We start from the raw sequence: 16633 nt of genomic DNA on the forward strand, positions 1-16633 counted from the left end.
TGACAGCCTTGCCTACACCTTCCCTGTTCTTACCCCACTCCCCACCCCTCCTTTGTATCCTTCACCCTTTCTGATGATTGTTGCAAGCAGCTGCATCCTCCCCCAGCCCCATGGGGCCACCTTGCCTAGGCACAACCCTTCCTCTGTCAATCCTGGGGATTGGCACACATTGATTCGGTGGCAGGTCCCAGCTGCAGCCAGCACTTTGCTGATCAAGCGAATCTCAGGCAAGGAGAGAGGCAAGTGCCTCCCTGTCAGCCTCCCCCCTCCGCTGCGCTCCCTCCTCCCTGCCATGCAGATTTGCAGTTGTCTGGGCGTTGTTAATTTCCAGTAGCAGAAGGAAGAGGATTGGTGTTTGCGTGGCTATAAAAGGGGAGAGCCAGGCGCATTGTCCTCCCCCCCTTTCTGTGCATCACCCACCCAGCCTCGTCCCTTCCCTGCCTACATCTCCCTTGCAGCCTCACCATGAGCTACGGCAGCGACCTGCTCTACCCACCCTCCTCCTATAAGAAGATCTTCGGGGAAACCTCTCGCCTCTCCAGCAGAGTTTACAGCAGCTCGTCTGCTCCCCGGGCTGCCGGCTACCGCGCCCACCATGCCAGGGACTCCTACCCCTCCTCCTATCGCAAGCTGGCCGTGCCCAGTTCCGTGGACCACCTGGAGCTGCTCTCCCAGTCCAGCGCGGTGAGCAACGAGCTGAAAATCGTGCGCACCAACGAGAAGGAGCAGCTGCAGGGGCTCAACGACCGCTTCGTGACCTACATCGAGAAGGTGCACCAGCTGGAGCAGCACAACCGGCTGCTGGAGGCCGAGGTCTCCCTGCTGCGCCAGCGCCAGGCGGAGCCCTCCCGCCTGCAACAGCTCTACGAGCAGGAGATCCGCGAGCTGCGCGCCAAGGTGGAGGAACTGCGCCACGAGCGGGACGAGGCGCAGCTGGAGAGCCAGCAGCTGGCGCAGGGGCTGCAGCGCCTGCGGGAGCAGTGCCAGGAGGAGGCGCGCCGGCGGGAGGAAGCCGAGCTGGCCCTGCGCGAGTACAGGAAGGACGTGGACCACGCCACCCTGGCCCGGCTGGAGCTGGAGAAGAAGGTGGAGTCGCTGCTGGACGAGATCGCCTTCCTCCGGAAGGTGCACGAGGAGGAGGTGGCGGAGCTGCAAGCCTCGCTGCAGGATGCGCAGGTACCAGCGCCCTGCCCAGCCCTGCGCTGCGCTCTCCACCTGCCCCTGCCCAGCATCCCCCGGCCCTGACCGCCCCGCCCCGCCCTGCGCTCGCCAGGTCCCTGCCCAGCCCTGCACTGCTCACTTGCCCTTCCCCAGCATCCCCCGGCCCTGACTGCCTCTCCCTGTGCTCCGATCCCCTGTTCAACCCTGCGCTCCCCATGTCCCTGCCCAGCGTTCCGCTGTGCTGCCCTCTCCACCTGCCCCTGCCTAGCATCCCCCGGCTCTGACCGCCCCGCCCCGCGCTCCCTATGTTCCTCCCTATCTGCCTCTGTCCAGCATCCCCTGGCCCTGACTGCCCCGCTCTGCATTTTGATCCCCTGCCCAGCCCTGTGCTCCCCATGACCCTGCCCAGCCCTGCGCTCCGCTCCACACCTGCTCTTGCCCAGCGCCGGGCTCCCAGTTCTGTATCCCTGACAAATGCTGCGCTCCCCTCCCCTCCCCTCCTGTCCCTGCGCTCCCATCCCCCTGAGCCCTCTCAGCCCTGTGCTCCCCTCCCCTGTTCCTGCCTAGCCCCAGCCCTGCACGCTCCCTGTTCTGTATCCCCGCAACCAACCAACCCTGCTGCATGGCTCTCCCCACCTGTCCCTGCCCAGCACAGCGCTCCCCTTTCTGCAACCCGCCTTCCCAGTGCTCCCCTCCCCGCAAGATGCCCAACAGCAGCCTCCCCAGGGTGGCACATAACACCCCCAAGGGCTCGGTGTTCCCTCCGGAATTCAACCACTCAGCAATCCCGTTCCACCACCCGCATCCCCAGGTGCCCAGCACCCTTCTCCCCGCCACATGCCACGTGGATGGGGTGCGCCTTCACTCACCCCCAATAACCATCTCCTCCTAAGGAGTATTACACACACACACACACCCCTCCTCCTGTGTGCTGGATAAAGTGTGTGCTACACACACACACCCCTCCGTCTCTATGCTGGATAAAGTGTGTTCTACACACACATATAAAACCTTCCTGTGTGCTGGATAAGGTGTGTTATACGCAGTGATTACGCCTCTTCTGTATGTGCTAGATGGATAGGGTGTGGCACACATGCACAATACTGCCCTCCTCCTCTATGCTGTTATCACAGCACAGCCCTCACCCCCATCCCATAATTTTATATTTCCATAGGCTGAGCATATAGAGAGTGTTACATACACTCCTCCTATTCTCTTCCTCTTGCATATGCTGAATGGATAGATACTAGATCCTTTGCACTGGGCACAAAGCTATTGCAGCCAGTCGGTCATTGGAAGGTTATCTTTGTTAAGGTAGACATTTGACTGGCTCACCTCTTGGTGTTGGATGCCTGCACACAATGCCTTTGCATCCTGCAGCTATGACCCCTATCCTCCTTCCCTATATAGAATGGGTAATAGAGTACTTACGTATTCTGCTTTTTTTATTACATTGTATTCGGCATAAAGTCATCTGGAAGATTAAATCAGCACCTCATCTTCTTTTGTGTTGAGTATTGAATTGGCTCACATTGGACTGCTGGAAGTGTGATTCAGTTCCTTGAATGCCACAGCAAACTGTACCTTGATTACATTATTGCTAAGCCCTGCTGGGAAGATAGCATCCTGCGGCTATACTGCACTGCCATTGGTACAATAGGTACCTAGCACCCACCCTGCAGAGCGCACACAATGACAGTCGATTGTGCCTGAGCCATGTGCTAGTGGAATGAAAAGACCAAAGCTTGGAAAAGAAGGAAAGCTCAATCCTGGCTTCATTCATCAGTCTGGGTTTCAAGTGACGTTGTGGGACTATTTCTGTACATGTTGGGAGGAAAAAATCAAGCATGCTTAATGCAAAAAGTAGCTAACCCACGTTAATTCTTTGGATGTACATGAGAATAGCGGTTATCCTAATGAGCTTGTTATGCACAGGTGTCATGGGCAGCTCAGTGACAACTCTTTTGTCATGTGGGTTTCGTTAATGTCCACTTTGCAAGGTGTTGTTAGACAAATGTTAAAATGCATGTAAAGGTATTAAAACAGAAGATCCGTAAGGACAAACCCAGAGCAGCTAAGTGAAGCAGCTGTACAGCTGCAGTTGCATTATTGATGGAAACGGATGAATCTCCTGAGCATTGAAATCAATAGCTGGTGCAGAGGTATTGTAATGCAGCCTTGAGTATCCAGATGGAATCATAGAAACATAGGGCTGGAAGGGAATTGAGAGGTCATCACGTCCAGCCCCCTGCGCTGAGGCAGAGCCAAGTAAACAGAGACTGTCCCTGAGAGGTGTTTGTCCAGCCTGTCCTTAAACTTCCAATGACAGGGATTCCACAACCTCCTTTGGAAGCCTGTTCCAGAGCTTAACCACCCTTAGAGTTAGAAAGTGTTTCCTACTATCTCCCCTCAATCCCCTTTGCTGCAGATTAAGCCCATTATGTCTTGTCCTGCCTTGCACACGGAGAACAGTTGATCACCATCCTCTTTATAACACCTCTTACTGTATTTGAAGACTGTTGTCAGGTCCCCCCTCCTTCTTTTCTCAAGACTAAACATGCCCAGGTTTTTTAATCTTTCCTTGTAGATCAGGTTTCTAAACTTCTTATCATGTTTGTTGCTTTCCTCTGGACTTTTTCCAATTTATCCACATCTTTCCAAAAGTGTGGCACCCAGAATTTGACACAATGCTCCAGCTGAGGCCTCACCAGTGCCAAGAGGACCAGGACAATTACCTTACATGCAACACTCCGATTAATTGCATCACACCATTGTCTCATGTTCAATTTGTGATCCACTACAACCCCGGACCCTTTCCAGCAGTACTGCCACCAAGCAGTTATTCCCCATTTTGTAGCTGTGCATTTGATTTTTTCCTTGGTAAGTGTAGTTCTTTACACTTTTCTTTCCTGAATTTCATCTTGTTGATTTCAGACCAATTTGTCAAGGTCACTTTGAATTCTAATCCTGTCTTCCAAAGTGTTTGCAACCCCTCCCAGCTTGGTGTCATCTGCAAATTTTATAAGCCTACTTTCCACTCCATTGTGCAAATCATTAATAAAAATATTAAATAGTTTCAGACCCAGGACTGACCCCTGCGGGACCCCAGTAGATACACCCTCCCAGTCTGACAGTGAACCATTGATAACTATTCTTTGAGTACGACCTTTCAACCAGTTGTGCACCCACCTTCTAGTAATTCCATCTAGACTACATTTTGCTTATGAGAATGTCATGTGGGACAGGTCAAAAGCCTTACTAAAATCAAGATCTGTCGCATCTACTCCTTCCCCCCATCTGCTGGGCCAGTAACCCTGTCAGAGATGGAAATTAGGTTGGTTTGGCATGATTTATTCTTGATAAATCTATGCTGGCTAGTCCTTATAACCCCATTATCCTCCAGGTGATCAGAAATTGATTGTGCAATAATTTTGTTCTGGCATCTTTCCAGGTATTAAAGTTAGGCTGACTGGTCTATAATTCCCAGGGTGCTCTTTGTTGCCATTCTTAAAAACAGATACTATGTTTGCCCTTCTCCAGTACTCTGGGACCTCACCCATCCACCATGGATTTCCCCTGAAATGTCACAAGGAACGCAGAGTACATTCAGATGACCAAAGCTTTGGCTAATGAAAGGGAATTTTCATTTAATTTATGCAGAGGAAGGTTAGTTTTATGGCTAAAGTACTGGATTGGATTTGAGATGAGCTCTGCTACAGATTTCTTATGTGACTTTGCCAGGTTGCTTAGTCTGACTCTGACCCAGTTTTCTGTCTGTAATATCAGGACAGTACTCTCCCGTTCTTTGTCTCTCTCGATCATAAACTGTTAAGGGTGAGGAGGGACTGTCTCAATCTTTGTACAGCACTTAGCCCATTGGGGCACGTAGATATAATTGTGATAATACCACAAATAGATTTTTTTGGTGGGGCAGAGAGGGGTACAGCTCTGGCTATAACAGGGAAATTTGGCTATGGCTGCAATAATCAAGGTTGCGCTGTATTCTCAGAGTTCGTTAAACCTAGAAATATGACTCTTCTTCCGCTCTGTTCTCTCTTTCTTGCTTGTTTTGCTTGTTCCTCTGACAGTGGCTTTCAGTACCCCCTTAACTATGCTACTTGCAGCAAATATATATGTTTTAGTGCTTTGCTAGATTGGAGCCAGGGTGCTGTGCACCTTACAGGATCAAGCCAGCGTAATGAGACCACTTCAGCCTTGGAGTTGCATCTGCTTACACTACAGCTGACTTTGACCCAGTACATTCCTGAATACATGAATATTTGAACTTCTCCTAGACAAGGAGCTGAAGCCCATTTCATTCAAAGGAGGACTTTCCCCTGCATTAGAGGTTTGATTTCACTTAAGAGCCCCCTGTGTAATGAGGTATGATGATATCGGCAAATGCCATTTCTTTTGCATATTTGCTACAGTGTCCTTTGTTTGCAAGGTTAAACTCTACTTCTGGAATGCCATTCATTTCTAATCATAGAATATCAGGGTTGGAAGGGACCTCAGGAGGTCATCTAGTCTAACCCCCTGCTCATAGAAGGACCAATCACCAATACATAATTTATTTTCATATATAGGACTAAATCCATTGCTAGAGTTGCACCTGCATATTCCATATTTTGCTGTCCATGTTCCTCAGTGAGGAACTCCACTGGTTGTATTATAATAAATATGTGCAGGCATCTGATGAGCAAACCCTAAAATGAGCTCTTTATATCATGGCCACAATCCACCATCTGTATGGAAATTCACTGACAGACCAATAACTTTATGGCTTTCTTAATATTTTTCAGCATAAGGCCAGGTTGTGGAAAACTCTTTCAATGTGTAAAATCTGTAATCTGCAGAGCTCCAAAGAATGCAGCAGGCCCTGGGGGTTGGATTGAGAAGGCAAAGCATTCTGTTTGCCCACAATGCTGTCATTTTTCTCCGTCAAATGGAGGAGCAATAAACCAGTTACATATACACGTTTAGATTCACTGTACAGAATTATGCAGAAACACTGGACAACTTAAATAAATGAGTCATTTCACTCTTGGGTGGTGTTACGGTAGCAACACTTAGCAGAGCTGTGTGTAGGATCAAAAAGGACTTGCTAACCAATCCTTCATAACTCGCATGTCTAAAATTAATGCTGTACCTGTCAAAGTCTTTGCTCCTCTGATGCATTTCTTTGAACCCAGGTTAATTTGCTATGTTAACCTAGTAATTGTTGAGATACTGACTTTTAACACGAGTCAATATCTAATCTATCCATCCATCCATCCATCCATCCCCATCTACCCCTTTATCTATCTCCATACACACCCTCTCTTTCACTGTCTACACACAAATAAACGTAGAGAGAATATCTGTCTAATGCAGCTATCTATCTATACGTATCCATCTATGTGTCCTTTGCCTATCTGGTCTTTCTGCCTACATCTTTACTCACCGTGGCTATAGACGGGGCACGGTGGCTGGTCAGCTGGTATAAACTGACATTGCTCCACTGACTTCAGAGGAGCTATGCAGATTTACACCAGTTAAGGATCTGGTCCCATATAATTTGTATTTTATAGGTTTACCATATCATGGATGTGGAGGCAAGGGTCCTGCAATGTTTCCCCGGGCTATGTGACATTCTGTCATGCACCAATGACTGCCCGCTTCACGTCCACCAATCCAGTTCATTAGGACTTATTCCTGCCCCAAGTATCTGAATAATTTGGCTAGCTGCTGGGGAAACCCCACATCTCCCCCTGCCCTCAGGCCATCCTGTGACAGCAGAGGAGTTCCAGGACCGTGCATGACTGTGGAGAGAACAGCCATGTAGCACTGAATCCCCTGACTTCATTTCTACTTTTTCCTTAATTCAAAGGGCCTCTGTATTGGGACCGCGTGATGCTGGGCTCCACCAGTCGTAAGAGGTCTGGAGCTCAGTATGGGAGCCATTTGTCCTCCAGCTTGCTTTGTGCAGAGGAAACACAGCTGTTCCACTGTGTCTTGAGCGCTCCAGCTCTGCATGGGGGACAAGGGGAAGGATCTGGGCCATCATTTGGGGCGTTCAGCCTAGGATGTCAAGGAACAGCCCCGAGCAGCTTCAGTGTCTTTGTATTTCTCTCCGTTTCCCCATGCTTCATGCTGTCTGTGTGTGGGGTGGGATCCCTTCCTTTTGTGCCCTCTCCAGGTTTCGGTGGAGGTGGATGTGAGCAAGCCTGATCTCACGGCCGCCTTGAAGGAGATCCGCATGCAGTACGAGGTCCTTTCTGCCCGGAACCAGCAGTCCGCCGAAGAGTGGTACAAATCTAAATTCGCCAACTTCACTGAGGAGGCAGCTCGCAGCAGTGACAGCATCCGCCAGGCCAAGGAGGAGATCACGGAGTACCGGCGCCAGCTGCAGGCCCGTAACATCGAGATCGAGGCTCTGAGGAATGCCAATGAGTCCCTGGAGAGGCAGCTGCAGGAAGCAGAGGAGAGGAGCAATGGGGAGATCCATAATCTGCAGGTAGAATCATAGAATATTGGGGTTGGAAGGGACCTCAGGAGGTATCTAGTCCAACCCCCTGCTCAAAGCAGGACCAATCCCCCAACTAAATCCCCAAATGATCCCCTCAAGGATTGAACTCATAACCCTGGGTTTAGCAGGCCAGTGTTCAAACCACTGAGCTATCCCTGACACTTGCCAATAGACACTGGCTTCTTATTTGTTTCCAACTCAAGAGCTCACTCACAGCCCTAGGAATCAGACAGAAGTGGCAAAATGCCAGATATGCATCTAGCAAAGATTATCCTGGGCTTTTGTCTTTCCTGATAGCTTCTGCTGGCCATGCTTTTGGACATGTTTGCACTGGGAAGAAGACAGTCCTTACACAGAGATGGGATGTACACCTCTACCCCGATATAACACTGTCCTCGGGAGCCCAAAAATCTTACTGCATTATAGGTGAAACCACGTTATACCGAACTTGCTTTGATCTGCCGGAGCACGCAGGCCCTGCCCCCCCCCCCCCCGAGCGCTGCTTTACCGCGTTATATCCAAATTCGTGTTATATTGGGTCACATTATATCGGGGTAGAGGTGTACTTAGCAAACCTTGCCTTGAATGGGAGGGGGAGAGACTGTGATAGTAACATTTCTATGTCTCCCACCTGTGATCTTCACTTTGAAAACATTCATTCACTAACCAGGGTGAGGTAGATTGTAAGTATTTTTAGCCCCACATCTCAGCTTGGGAAACAGAGGCACAAAGCATTCATTGATCTTTGGGGGCGTCTGTTTTTTGGGTGTCCACTGAGGGGCTGATTTCCAGAGGTGCTCGAATTCCAATTGCACCTCCCAAATGGTTGGACTTTTTTGAAATTGTAGATCTAAGTGACTTGCCTGAGATCAGGCTGTGAGCCAACAATAGAACGCAGGAGTCCGGGCTTCTAGTCTTCTGATTTAACTATTAGATTAGATAGAAAAAATAATAATTATGTGAACTCTTTTGAGGAACAGAGCTCATTTGCTAGAACAGCAGACGTCTGATATTCTGGGGAAGGAACCAGCCCAAACGAATGTTTGGTTGTATTAGTAAATGTATAGGATCACTACTGAGATTTGGGATATGCACTATATAAACACAGAATAAGACAATTCCCTGCCCTGAGGAGACTGCAGTTGAAATAAACAAGGCAGAGGTGGGAGGGGAAAGAGGTGAAATGACTTGCCCTGCTCAAACAGCAAGTCAGTGGCATAGCCAGGAATGGAAACCCAGTCCAGTCTGGGTCCCAATCCAGCACCCTAATCCACTGGACCACACTGATATCGCCTCCTAAGATCAGTTTGAACAACACATCTGGAAGGAAGGGCACTAAAAGCAAATGAGAGGGACCTATTGACATGATCAGAATGTTCTCTGTTCCACTTCTTTTTCTGCAGGAGACTATTAACCAGCTTGAAAATGCTCTAAGGACGACCAAGGGAGAGATGGCTCGTCACCTCCGAGAGTACCAAGACCTGCTGAATGTGAAGATGGCCCTGGATATTGAAATAGCTGCATACAGGTAAAACAAGACCAAGAGGCCTTCTTCCCTGATGGCTTTGGGGATGTTCGATGCTGGCGGTCACACCTCTCCGTTTGCGTAGAGAGAAATAAATACCTAGAAACATTATACCCCTGGATATTCCGTAAGATTGTGTAGCAATCCAGCTGTGCAGTTCTATAATGAGAATAATGAGAAAAATCATGAGAAAAATTGCAGCAGATCCCCTGGTTCGGCTCAGGGTTAGAACTGGTCAAAAGCCCCCATTGCTCCTATTTTGACTTCAGTCCTCCTCATACGCATATGCATTTTAAAGTTTCCAGAGATTAATTGATTCTAAGGCCAGAAGGAACCACTGTGATCATCTATTCTCACCTCCTGCATAACACAGGGCAGAGAAGGTCCCCAAAAATAATTCCTTGAGCAGAGCCTTTAAAAAAATATCCAAAAAGGAATCCATAGCAATATGCATTAGGAAACCTAGAACAAAATGCTGTACAGCAGCCATCTGTCTGTCTAGGTCTTCAAGCTGGGATTTTCAAATGACCTAAGGGAGTTAGGTGCTCAGATCCCATTTAAATAGAAATATGGTATCCAGCTCCCTTCTTCGTCTTTGAAGATCCCTGACATATATCACTGTCATCACCGTGTTGCCTGCACACTCATCTCCATGGTGTCATTGATGTCACATAGTTGTGACGCTCTCATCAGGGAATCCAGAACCCTAAGCCACCGTGTTACCCATCTGCCTTGACAAGTGAGAGCTTTGCGGCTGCTACCTGTGTATCAGCTCCCTGATGCTCCAGTGTGTCTGCTTTACTAAGGAGCTTCTCCAGACTCTGCCTGTCCAAATGTGGCCTTACAGGTAAGAATCAGTGAAGCCCAGGTCCTGAGTTCCTGAGACATCTCCCTGCAGTGTCCAGTCCTTCTCACCAGACACGCTTAGAAAGTATGAAGTTTGCTGCTTCCAGAGAGACAGAGCACTCCTCAGCCTCTTTGGCTGAGGACTCACTCATCAATATAACAGCGCTGAGGTGGTTTTGTATAAAACAAGAACAAGTTATGTGATATGGCTGTGAAAAAAGCTAATGCGGTCTTGGGATGCATCAGGCAAGGTATTTCCAGTAGAGATAAGGAGGTGTTAGTACCGTTATACAAGGCAGGGTGAGACCTCATCTGGAATACTGTGTGCAGTTCTGGTCTCCCATGTTTAAGAAGGATGAATTCAAACTGGAACAGGTACAGAGAAGGGCTACTAGGATGATCAGAGGAATGGAAAACCTGCCTTATGAAAGGAGACTCAAAGAACTTGGCTTGTTTAGCCTAGCCAAAAGAAGGCTGAGGGGAGATATGATTGCTGTCTATAAATACATCAGAGGAATAAATTTAAGCTCAGTACCAATGTGGACCCAAGAACAAATGGATATAAACTGGCCATCAGGAAGTTTAGACTTGAAATTAGATGAAGGTTTCTAACAATCAGAGGAGCAAAGCTCTGGAACAGACTTCAAGGAGAGCAGTGGGGGCAAAAAACATATCTGGCTTCAAGACTAAGCTTGATAAGTTTATGGAGGGGATGGTATGATGGCATAGCCTACTTTTGGCAATTAATTGATCTTTGATTATTAGCAGGTAAATATGCCCAGTGGTCTGTGATGAGATGTTAGATGGGGTAGGATCTGAGTTACTACAGAGAATTCTTTCCTGGGTGCTGGCTGGTGAGTCTTGCCCACATGCTCAGGGTTTAGCTGATCACCATATTTGGGGTCGGGAAGGAATTTTCCTCCATGACAGATTGGCAGAGGCCCTGGGGGTTTTTTGCCTTCCTCTGCAGCGTGGGGCATGGGTCACTTGCTGAAAGATTCTCTGCACCTTTAAGTCTTTAAACCATGATTTGAGGACTTCAATGGCTCAGACACAGGTTTGATACAGGAGTGAGTGGGTGAGATTCTGTGGCCTGTGTTGTGCAGGTGGTCAGACTAGATGATCATGATGGTCCCTTCTGACCTTAAAGTCTAAGTTTGTTAATAAAGAGCACAGAGTTAAGTGATATCAGGCAAAAATAAAAGAGAAAAAAGGATTAAACTATACAAAAATAACATGCTTTCTAGTGCCTCAAACTTAATTCTAGGAAGATATATCTTTGCCCAAAACAGTTTCCCATTTGTAGCAAATTATCAGCAAGGATCTACCATTCACAGGCTCAGAGGGTGCTGTACCCTGTGTCCCCAAGTGATGGATAACTAAGAGTTCTTTCCCCTTCTTTTTGTAGTCCTGTGAACTTTTGAAGTGTATCTCCATGTAAAGTTTTTCTCCCCTGCTGCTTGTGCATATGCATAGGCTGTCTCCTTCCTCCTCTGGTCAATCTGTTTCTCTGCTTGGCTTAATCACTTGTTTTCCTTCTATGTAAATGTCTTTCCATTGTCTCTGGCCTCACCTTGCTCAATATGCATTGGGGATGCAGGCAAACAAACAGCCAAGAAAGCATTCCTTTGTCAAGGGCAGAGTGCCTCCAAAAGCCTATTTTAAGAACATATTTCCATCACACATCTGTAGTGCTATATACACGACCTGGACACGCACCCCGCAATGATATTCATCACCAGCTTGTCGCCAGTTTTTCTCTGATTCCTTCCATGACACGGTTAGGCTGGATAGTCTGAGTCACAGGGTTTGGCTGGATAGTTTGTCTGGAGTGTGCCCGTGAAGTAGCTCTTCAGGTCTCAGTAGCCTTTGATCGATAGCGCTTAGCAAAATGCTGAGCCTACCATAGAGGCTGTTCCTTCCTGGGGGCAATGTGCTGATTGATCGCTTGCCTGCTTTCCCATGGGTGGTGGTGGGGAAGTTCTCTGTTGCCACATCTCGATGAAAACTGATCTGAGGAGGATATTTTACAAAGGAGAATGCAGGGATCTGAAATCTTGCTCCAGCAAGCAGCTTCATTGCACCTTTCTTAGTGTTTCCCTCTCCCCCTCAGGAAATTACTGGAAGGGGAGGAAACGCGGCTAAGCACTGTCAGCAGCGGGAACACCTTCGGCCTTGGCTACACGTTCTCATCTAGCCCTTTCTCTGGTGCAAAAGCCTTTTCTACCAGCACAGTCACTGTCAGGAGGGAGGAGAAGCGAGACCTGCAGGAAAGCATCAAGGATCCCAGACTTCCAGAGGAGCTGAAGACTGCTGAGGAAGATCAGCCCGGAGAAGAAAAGGCTGAAACCATCCCAGCCAAGAACTAAACTGGAGTGAAGTCACTATGCGCCTCCCCTGGGGGAAGAGGAGTCCCTCACAGGCAAGAGATTAAGTTGTGTTCTAATGTAGCCAATTACAGTAATACTGAGCGGCAGCCTGGTCCAGTGGCTAGTGCTCCGGACTGGGACTCAGAGACCTGGGTTCTAGTCCCAGCTCTGCCACTGGCCTGCTGGGTGACCTTGGGCAAGTCACTTCACCTCCCTGCGCCTCAGTTTCCTCTCTCACCTTGTCTATGTAGATTGTAAGCTTCTCTGGGCAGGGACTGTCTCTGGCTATGTGTTTGTATGGCGCCTAGCACAATGGGGTCTTGATATCTGTTGGAACCTTTGGTGCTACTCTAATAATGCTTGTAGAACAAAGGTGTGTATGTATGTTCCCTGCCCTCTCCAGGCTCGACTTCCAGGCCCTCATCCTGTTCACACTGCACATGGTGGTAAAACATTCCAGTGACTTCAGCAGGGCCAGAATTGGGTCCCTACATAACAGTGTCCAGGGCTTCAGAGCCCTGACCTCTCCCTCCCACGTTCTGCAGTGCACCGTTAGCTGCTCCAGCCCCTGTTCTCTCCGTTGTGGTTTATAGAGTAGGCTTAGTTGAATGGGAGGTTGGCTGGTGCAGCTAGATGCTCAGAACCAAACCTTGGCCCCTGTTAAAGTAAATAACGTCCATAGATTCTCGGGGACCAAAGCCTGGCAAACTTGGTCTAGTTGCCTGAAAGGATTGGGAACCAAAGCCACTACGTACCCTTTGGAAACCAAGTGAGAATGAGAGTGTAAATGGTTTCTTGAAAGGCCCTTAGACGCACCTATTATTCGGCAATAGCTAGAGCAGTGTTTCCCAAACTGCAGGTCACTGCCCTGAATGGGGACAGGCCATCAGCAGATGGCGCCTCAGTGATCCCTAGTGTTCAGAGGACACCATTTTGCGCTGCACAGCGTAACCTCGCATGTATGGTGCGTGCGAGGTCACAATGCTCTACAAAATGGCTTCCTCCGCACAGTGAGCCCTCGTATACACTATACGGATGAGGTCACGCTGTGCGAAGGATGCTTTTTGGCTCTTCAAAATGGCGTCCTCCATGCTGTCTGGAGTCCTGGGAAGAACTTAGTCATTAAAATGGGGTCGTGCCAGCAAAAAAGTTTGAGAACCCCCAGTCCAGAGCAATGCTGGTCCGGCATATTCATAGATGGTCAGCCAATTTCTTCCATTCCCCTTTCCCCTCATCTTTGTTGGGAGTAGGGTGACCAGACAGCAAGTGTGGAAAATGGGGACAGGGGTGAGGGGTAATTGGCACCTATATAAGAAAGCCCCAAATATCGGGACTGTCCCTATAAAATCGGGACTTCTGGTCACCCTAGTTGGGAGTTGTCTCAGCACTCAGCCCCAACCTCCTCATGAGACTCCTTCCATTCTTAACACCTCGCTCTGCCTTTCCTGGGTCATCTTAGCTGTACCAACAAACCCTTTCTAGTGTAGATAAGGTCATGCACGACAAGAGAAGAGATAGAAAAGCTCTGGTTTAAGGCCAGATTTTGATGCATTTATTCACACTGAATAGCACCTTACTCCATAAGTGGTCTCATTGGGGTACTAGCAAGGGTCTCAGTGTAAATAAGGGTACTAAGAAATCTGGCCCTTTGAGATGGATTTTCACAAGAGCACACTTGTTGTGTCTGGTGTTGAGCCTTTCTGCCAATCTGGCCCAGATTTTGGAATTTGCAAATTTAGCCCTTCTTGATTAATAGTAGATTTATAGCTCTTCTTTAAAAAAACCAGCATTTCGGGAGCGTAGGGCAGATTGCATCAGTAATATATTTTGGGAATGGCAATCTGAAGACGTGTAACATCCAAAATGTTGAAGATGTTGTGGAAATTCAGGTGCTGTAATTATGATGCAGAAAGACCGTCTGTAAACACAGTCTGATATCCTTCAGTTAACATCCATATGTTATTTGTCTGTCTCTCTTCCAACCCATGAATGCACCCGGGGGGAGAAGAATTGTATCATGAAAGTGAATGTTCTGTAGAAAGAATTAGTTTGATATTCTGAATGTAGAGCAGGCAGCGATTGGTCGCTGGGAGCATTAGAGTTCTGTTAGAGGGCTTGAGGTAGTTTTAAAACTTTAGTCTAGAGCTGGTCAAAATGGTTCGAATTCAAAACATTGATGATTTCAGAATTTGACATTTGAAGGGGGAAAAAATTGGGGAGAAACTTTCTCCACATTTTTCAATCAACTGGAGAACTTTAAATTGTTACTGAATGCAGATCCATGGCCTAATCTAGAGTATGTATGTATAGTGGAATGTAGACTGGTTATAAGACAATGGTTATTGCAAGTGCTCTTTCTTTAATCGATATAACATTTTGGATTGAGGTATCATTTTGCATGAAGTTATCTGTCAGATAATTTGAATGTGACTTTCCTCTTTTTCCATTAAAATGTTCTTTGTTTATTTGGAAGGCAAATGAGTAGAAAACCGAACTCCCAATAAACAGTATGTTGGTGTCTGAACAAAAATGTTGTTTGCAGCTTGTAAACTCATCTGCCTGGCATCCTCAGCATGTAACTCCATCAATGTCTATGAAGCTACATTGATTTCCCCCAGCTGAGGATCTGGTCCTGTATTTCTAAGACTCATTTGTTTAACACATGTGCCATACACTAGTCCAGGGACTATGATTTGGTTGTTGGCTTCAGCATTTTTAGTTCTCTGTGCTTCGTTTTTATCAGTTTCTTTCCCCCATTGGAAATACTGGGCCAGATCTTCAGTAGATGTAAACGGCATAACTCTGTTGGAGACAGTGGAAACACACTGATTTACGCCAGCTCAATATCCGGCTCTGTATTTAAAGCCCATTGCAAAGTGCCTGTAGGGGGCGCAGTTCAGACAGCAAGTGCAAGACTTATGCACTGGTTACGCCGTCAGAATTGGACAGATTCTTTGCAAAGGGATGAGTTTCACCCCTAGGCAATGGTTGTGACAAAGGAGTTGGGGTGGGAGGGAACAGCATTCAAACAGCAAAATGAACACAGTCACAATCTATATATTGTAACACAGGGCACTCACTTGCGCCAGCCAAACTTTTGGGGGTGGGGGCGGGGGTGGGGGACTCTCTTCTCCATAATACAGATCACAGGCTGCAGTGTAGTTAGAAGAGCATGTTTTGCTCTTGTTTTTAATTGAATCACACAGGGTTGGAGCTGGGGATGGGATATAATTTTAAATCACAGAGGGTCGGTTGGAAAACAGATTCATGAATTCAAACTAGTTATTTTAACCCCAAAAAATAATTGGAGAGGTTCTGAAAACTTTTAGTTCCCCTGGGACTGCCTTTCCCTAGCTGCTTGTGCCACTTTGTTCTTTAAACTAGGGCCAATGATCACATAATGAACTCATAGAACTGCCTGGGCACCCAGCAGCGGTCTCCTAGGTTGAAAGGCCTGGTAAATAGCCTCCTCTGAAATCTTCAATGGCTGGATCTAACTCCTCTTGAAAGTTTAATGCTTGGGAGCACATCCAGTTCTGAGTTAACGGAAAGACTTCCAGGGGCAGATTCTCAGCTGGTGACAATGATCCCAGTGCTATTTGGGAGGCAGTGGGGCCTAGGAGATAGAGCACTGCACTGCAACTCAGAAGACCTGGCTTCTATTCCCTATTCTGTAGTTGTACCTGTACAGAAACGTGTGGGTAGCCCAAGCCTTACTCAGGCCAAGTATTAGTTAGAACCCTAAGTCTCAGCACCGTGTCTCAGGATACAAAGCCAAGGGCACAGGCCCTCTGTCAAATTTGCCACCGTTGGCTCTCTGCTGTCAGCTCTTCTTCCAAGACTGCTCAAAGGCCCACTTTGTGTGTCATTTCCCCCACTTGTAGAAGTGGGAATCCTGATTTTGTTATTGTTTTGCCCATCTTGGGAAAGCGCTTTGAGATCATCAGGTGAAAAGGACTCTCGGTGGAAGTTTGCCTGTTGCTACAATGGCACTTTGTACAGTGCCGACACATTACAAGGGCTTTGGCCTTGCACTGTGATGCACCGTGAATGGAATTTCAGTGTATCTGATCCCACTGTATTCCTCTCCCCATAAAACCTCTACTCTATCATTTACCGCTGCTGGTCATACAAAACTCTTTGTCTAGACGTGTCCTGGGTATGAATAACGGCAATAGCCTTTCCTTGACCTCTTTATTAGGAAAAGTGACTATTAACTGTATT

General features: G+C 47.7%; 2 protein-coding genes across 2 annotated transcripts in view; both read left to right on the forward strand.

The window, feature by feature from the left end:
* TIA1 (TIA1 cytotoxic granule associated RNA binding protein) overlaps window positions 1-16633 on the forward strand; it is a 222085-nt gene that overhangs the window by 76865 nt on the left and 128587 nt on the right. The gene's annotated exons all lie outside the window — the stretch shown is intronic.
* On the forward strand, window positions 232-14933 carry LOC127044852 (low molecular weight neuronal intermediate filament-like). The gene is made up of 4 exons (XM_050940084.1): window positions 232-1176; window positions 7340-7657; window positions 9073-9197; window positions 12154-14933. The coding sequence occupies exons 1-4, from the start codon at window positions 466-468 to the stop codon at window positions 12407-12409; spliced, it is 1410 nt and encodes a 469-aa protein (XP_050796041.1). The 5' UTR covers window positions 232-465; the 3' UTR covers window positions 12410-14933.

This window comes from Gopherus flavomarginatus, chromosome 2, assembly GCF_025201925.1.
Source record: "Gopherus flavomarginatus isolate rGopFla2 chromosome 2, rGopFla2.mat.asm, whole genome shotgun sequence".
Taxonomy (NCBI): domain Eukaryota; kingdom Metazoa; phylum Chordata; order Testudines; family Testudinidae; genus Gopherus; species Gopherus flavomarginatus.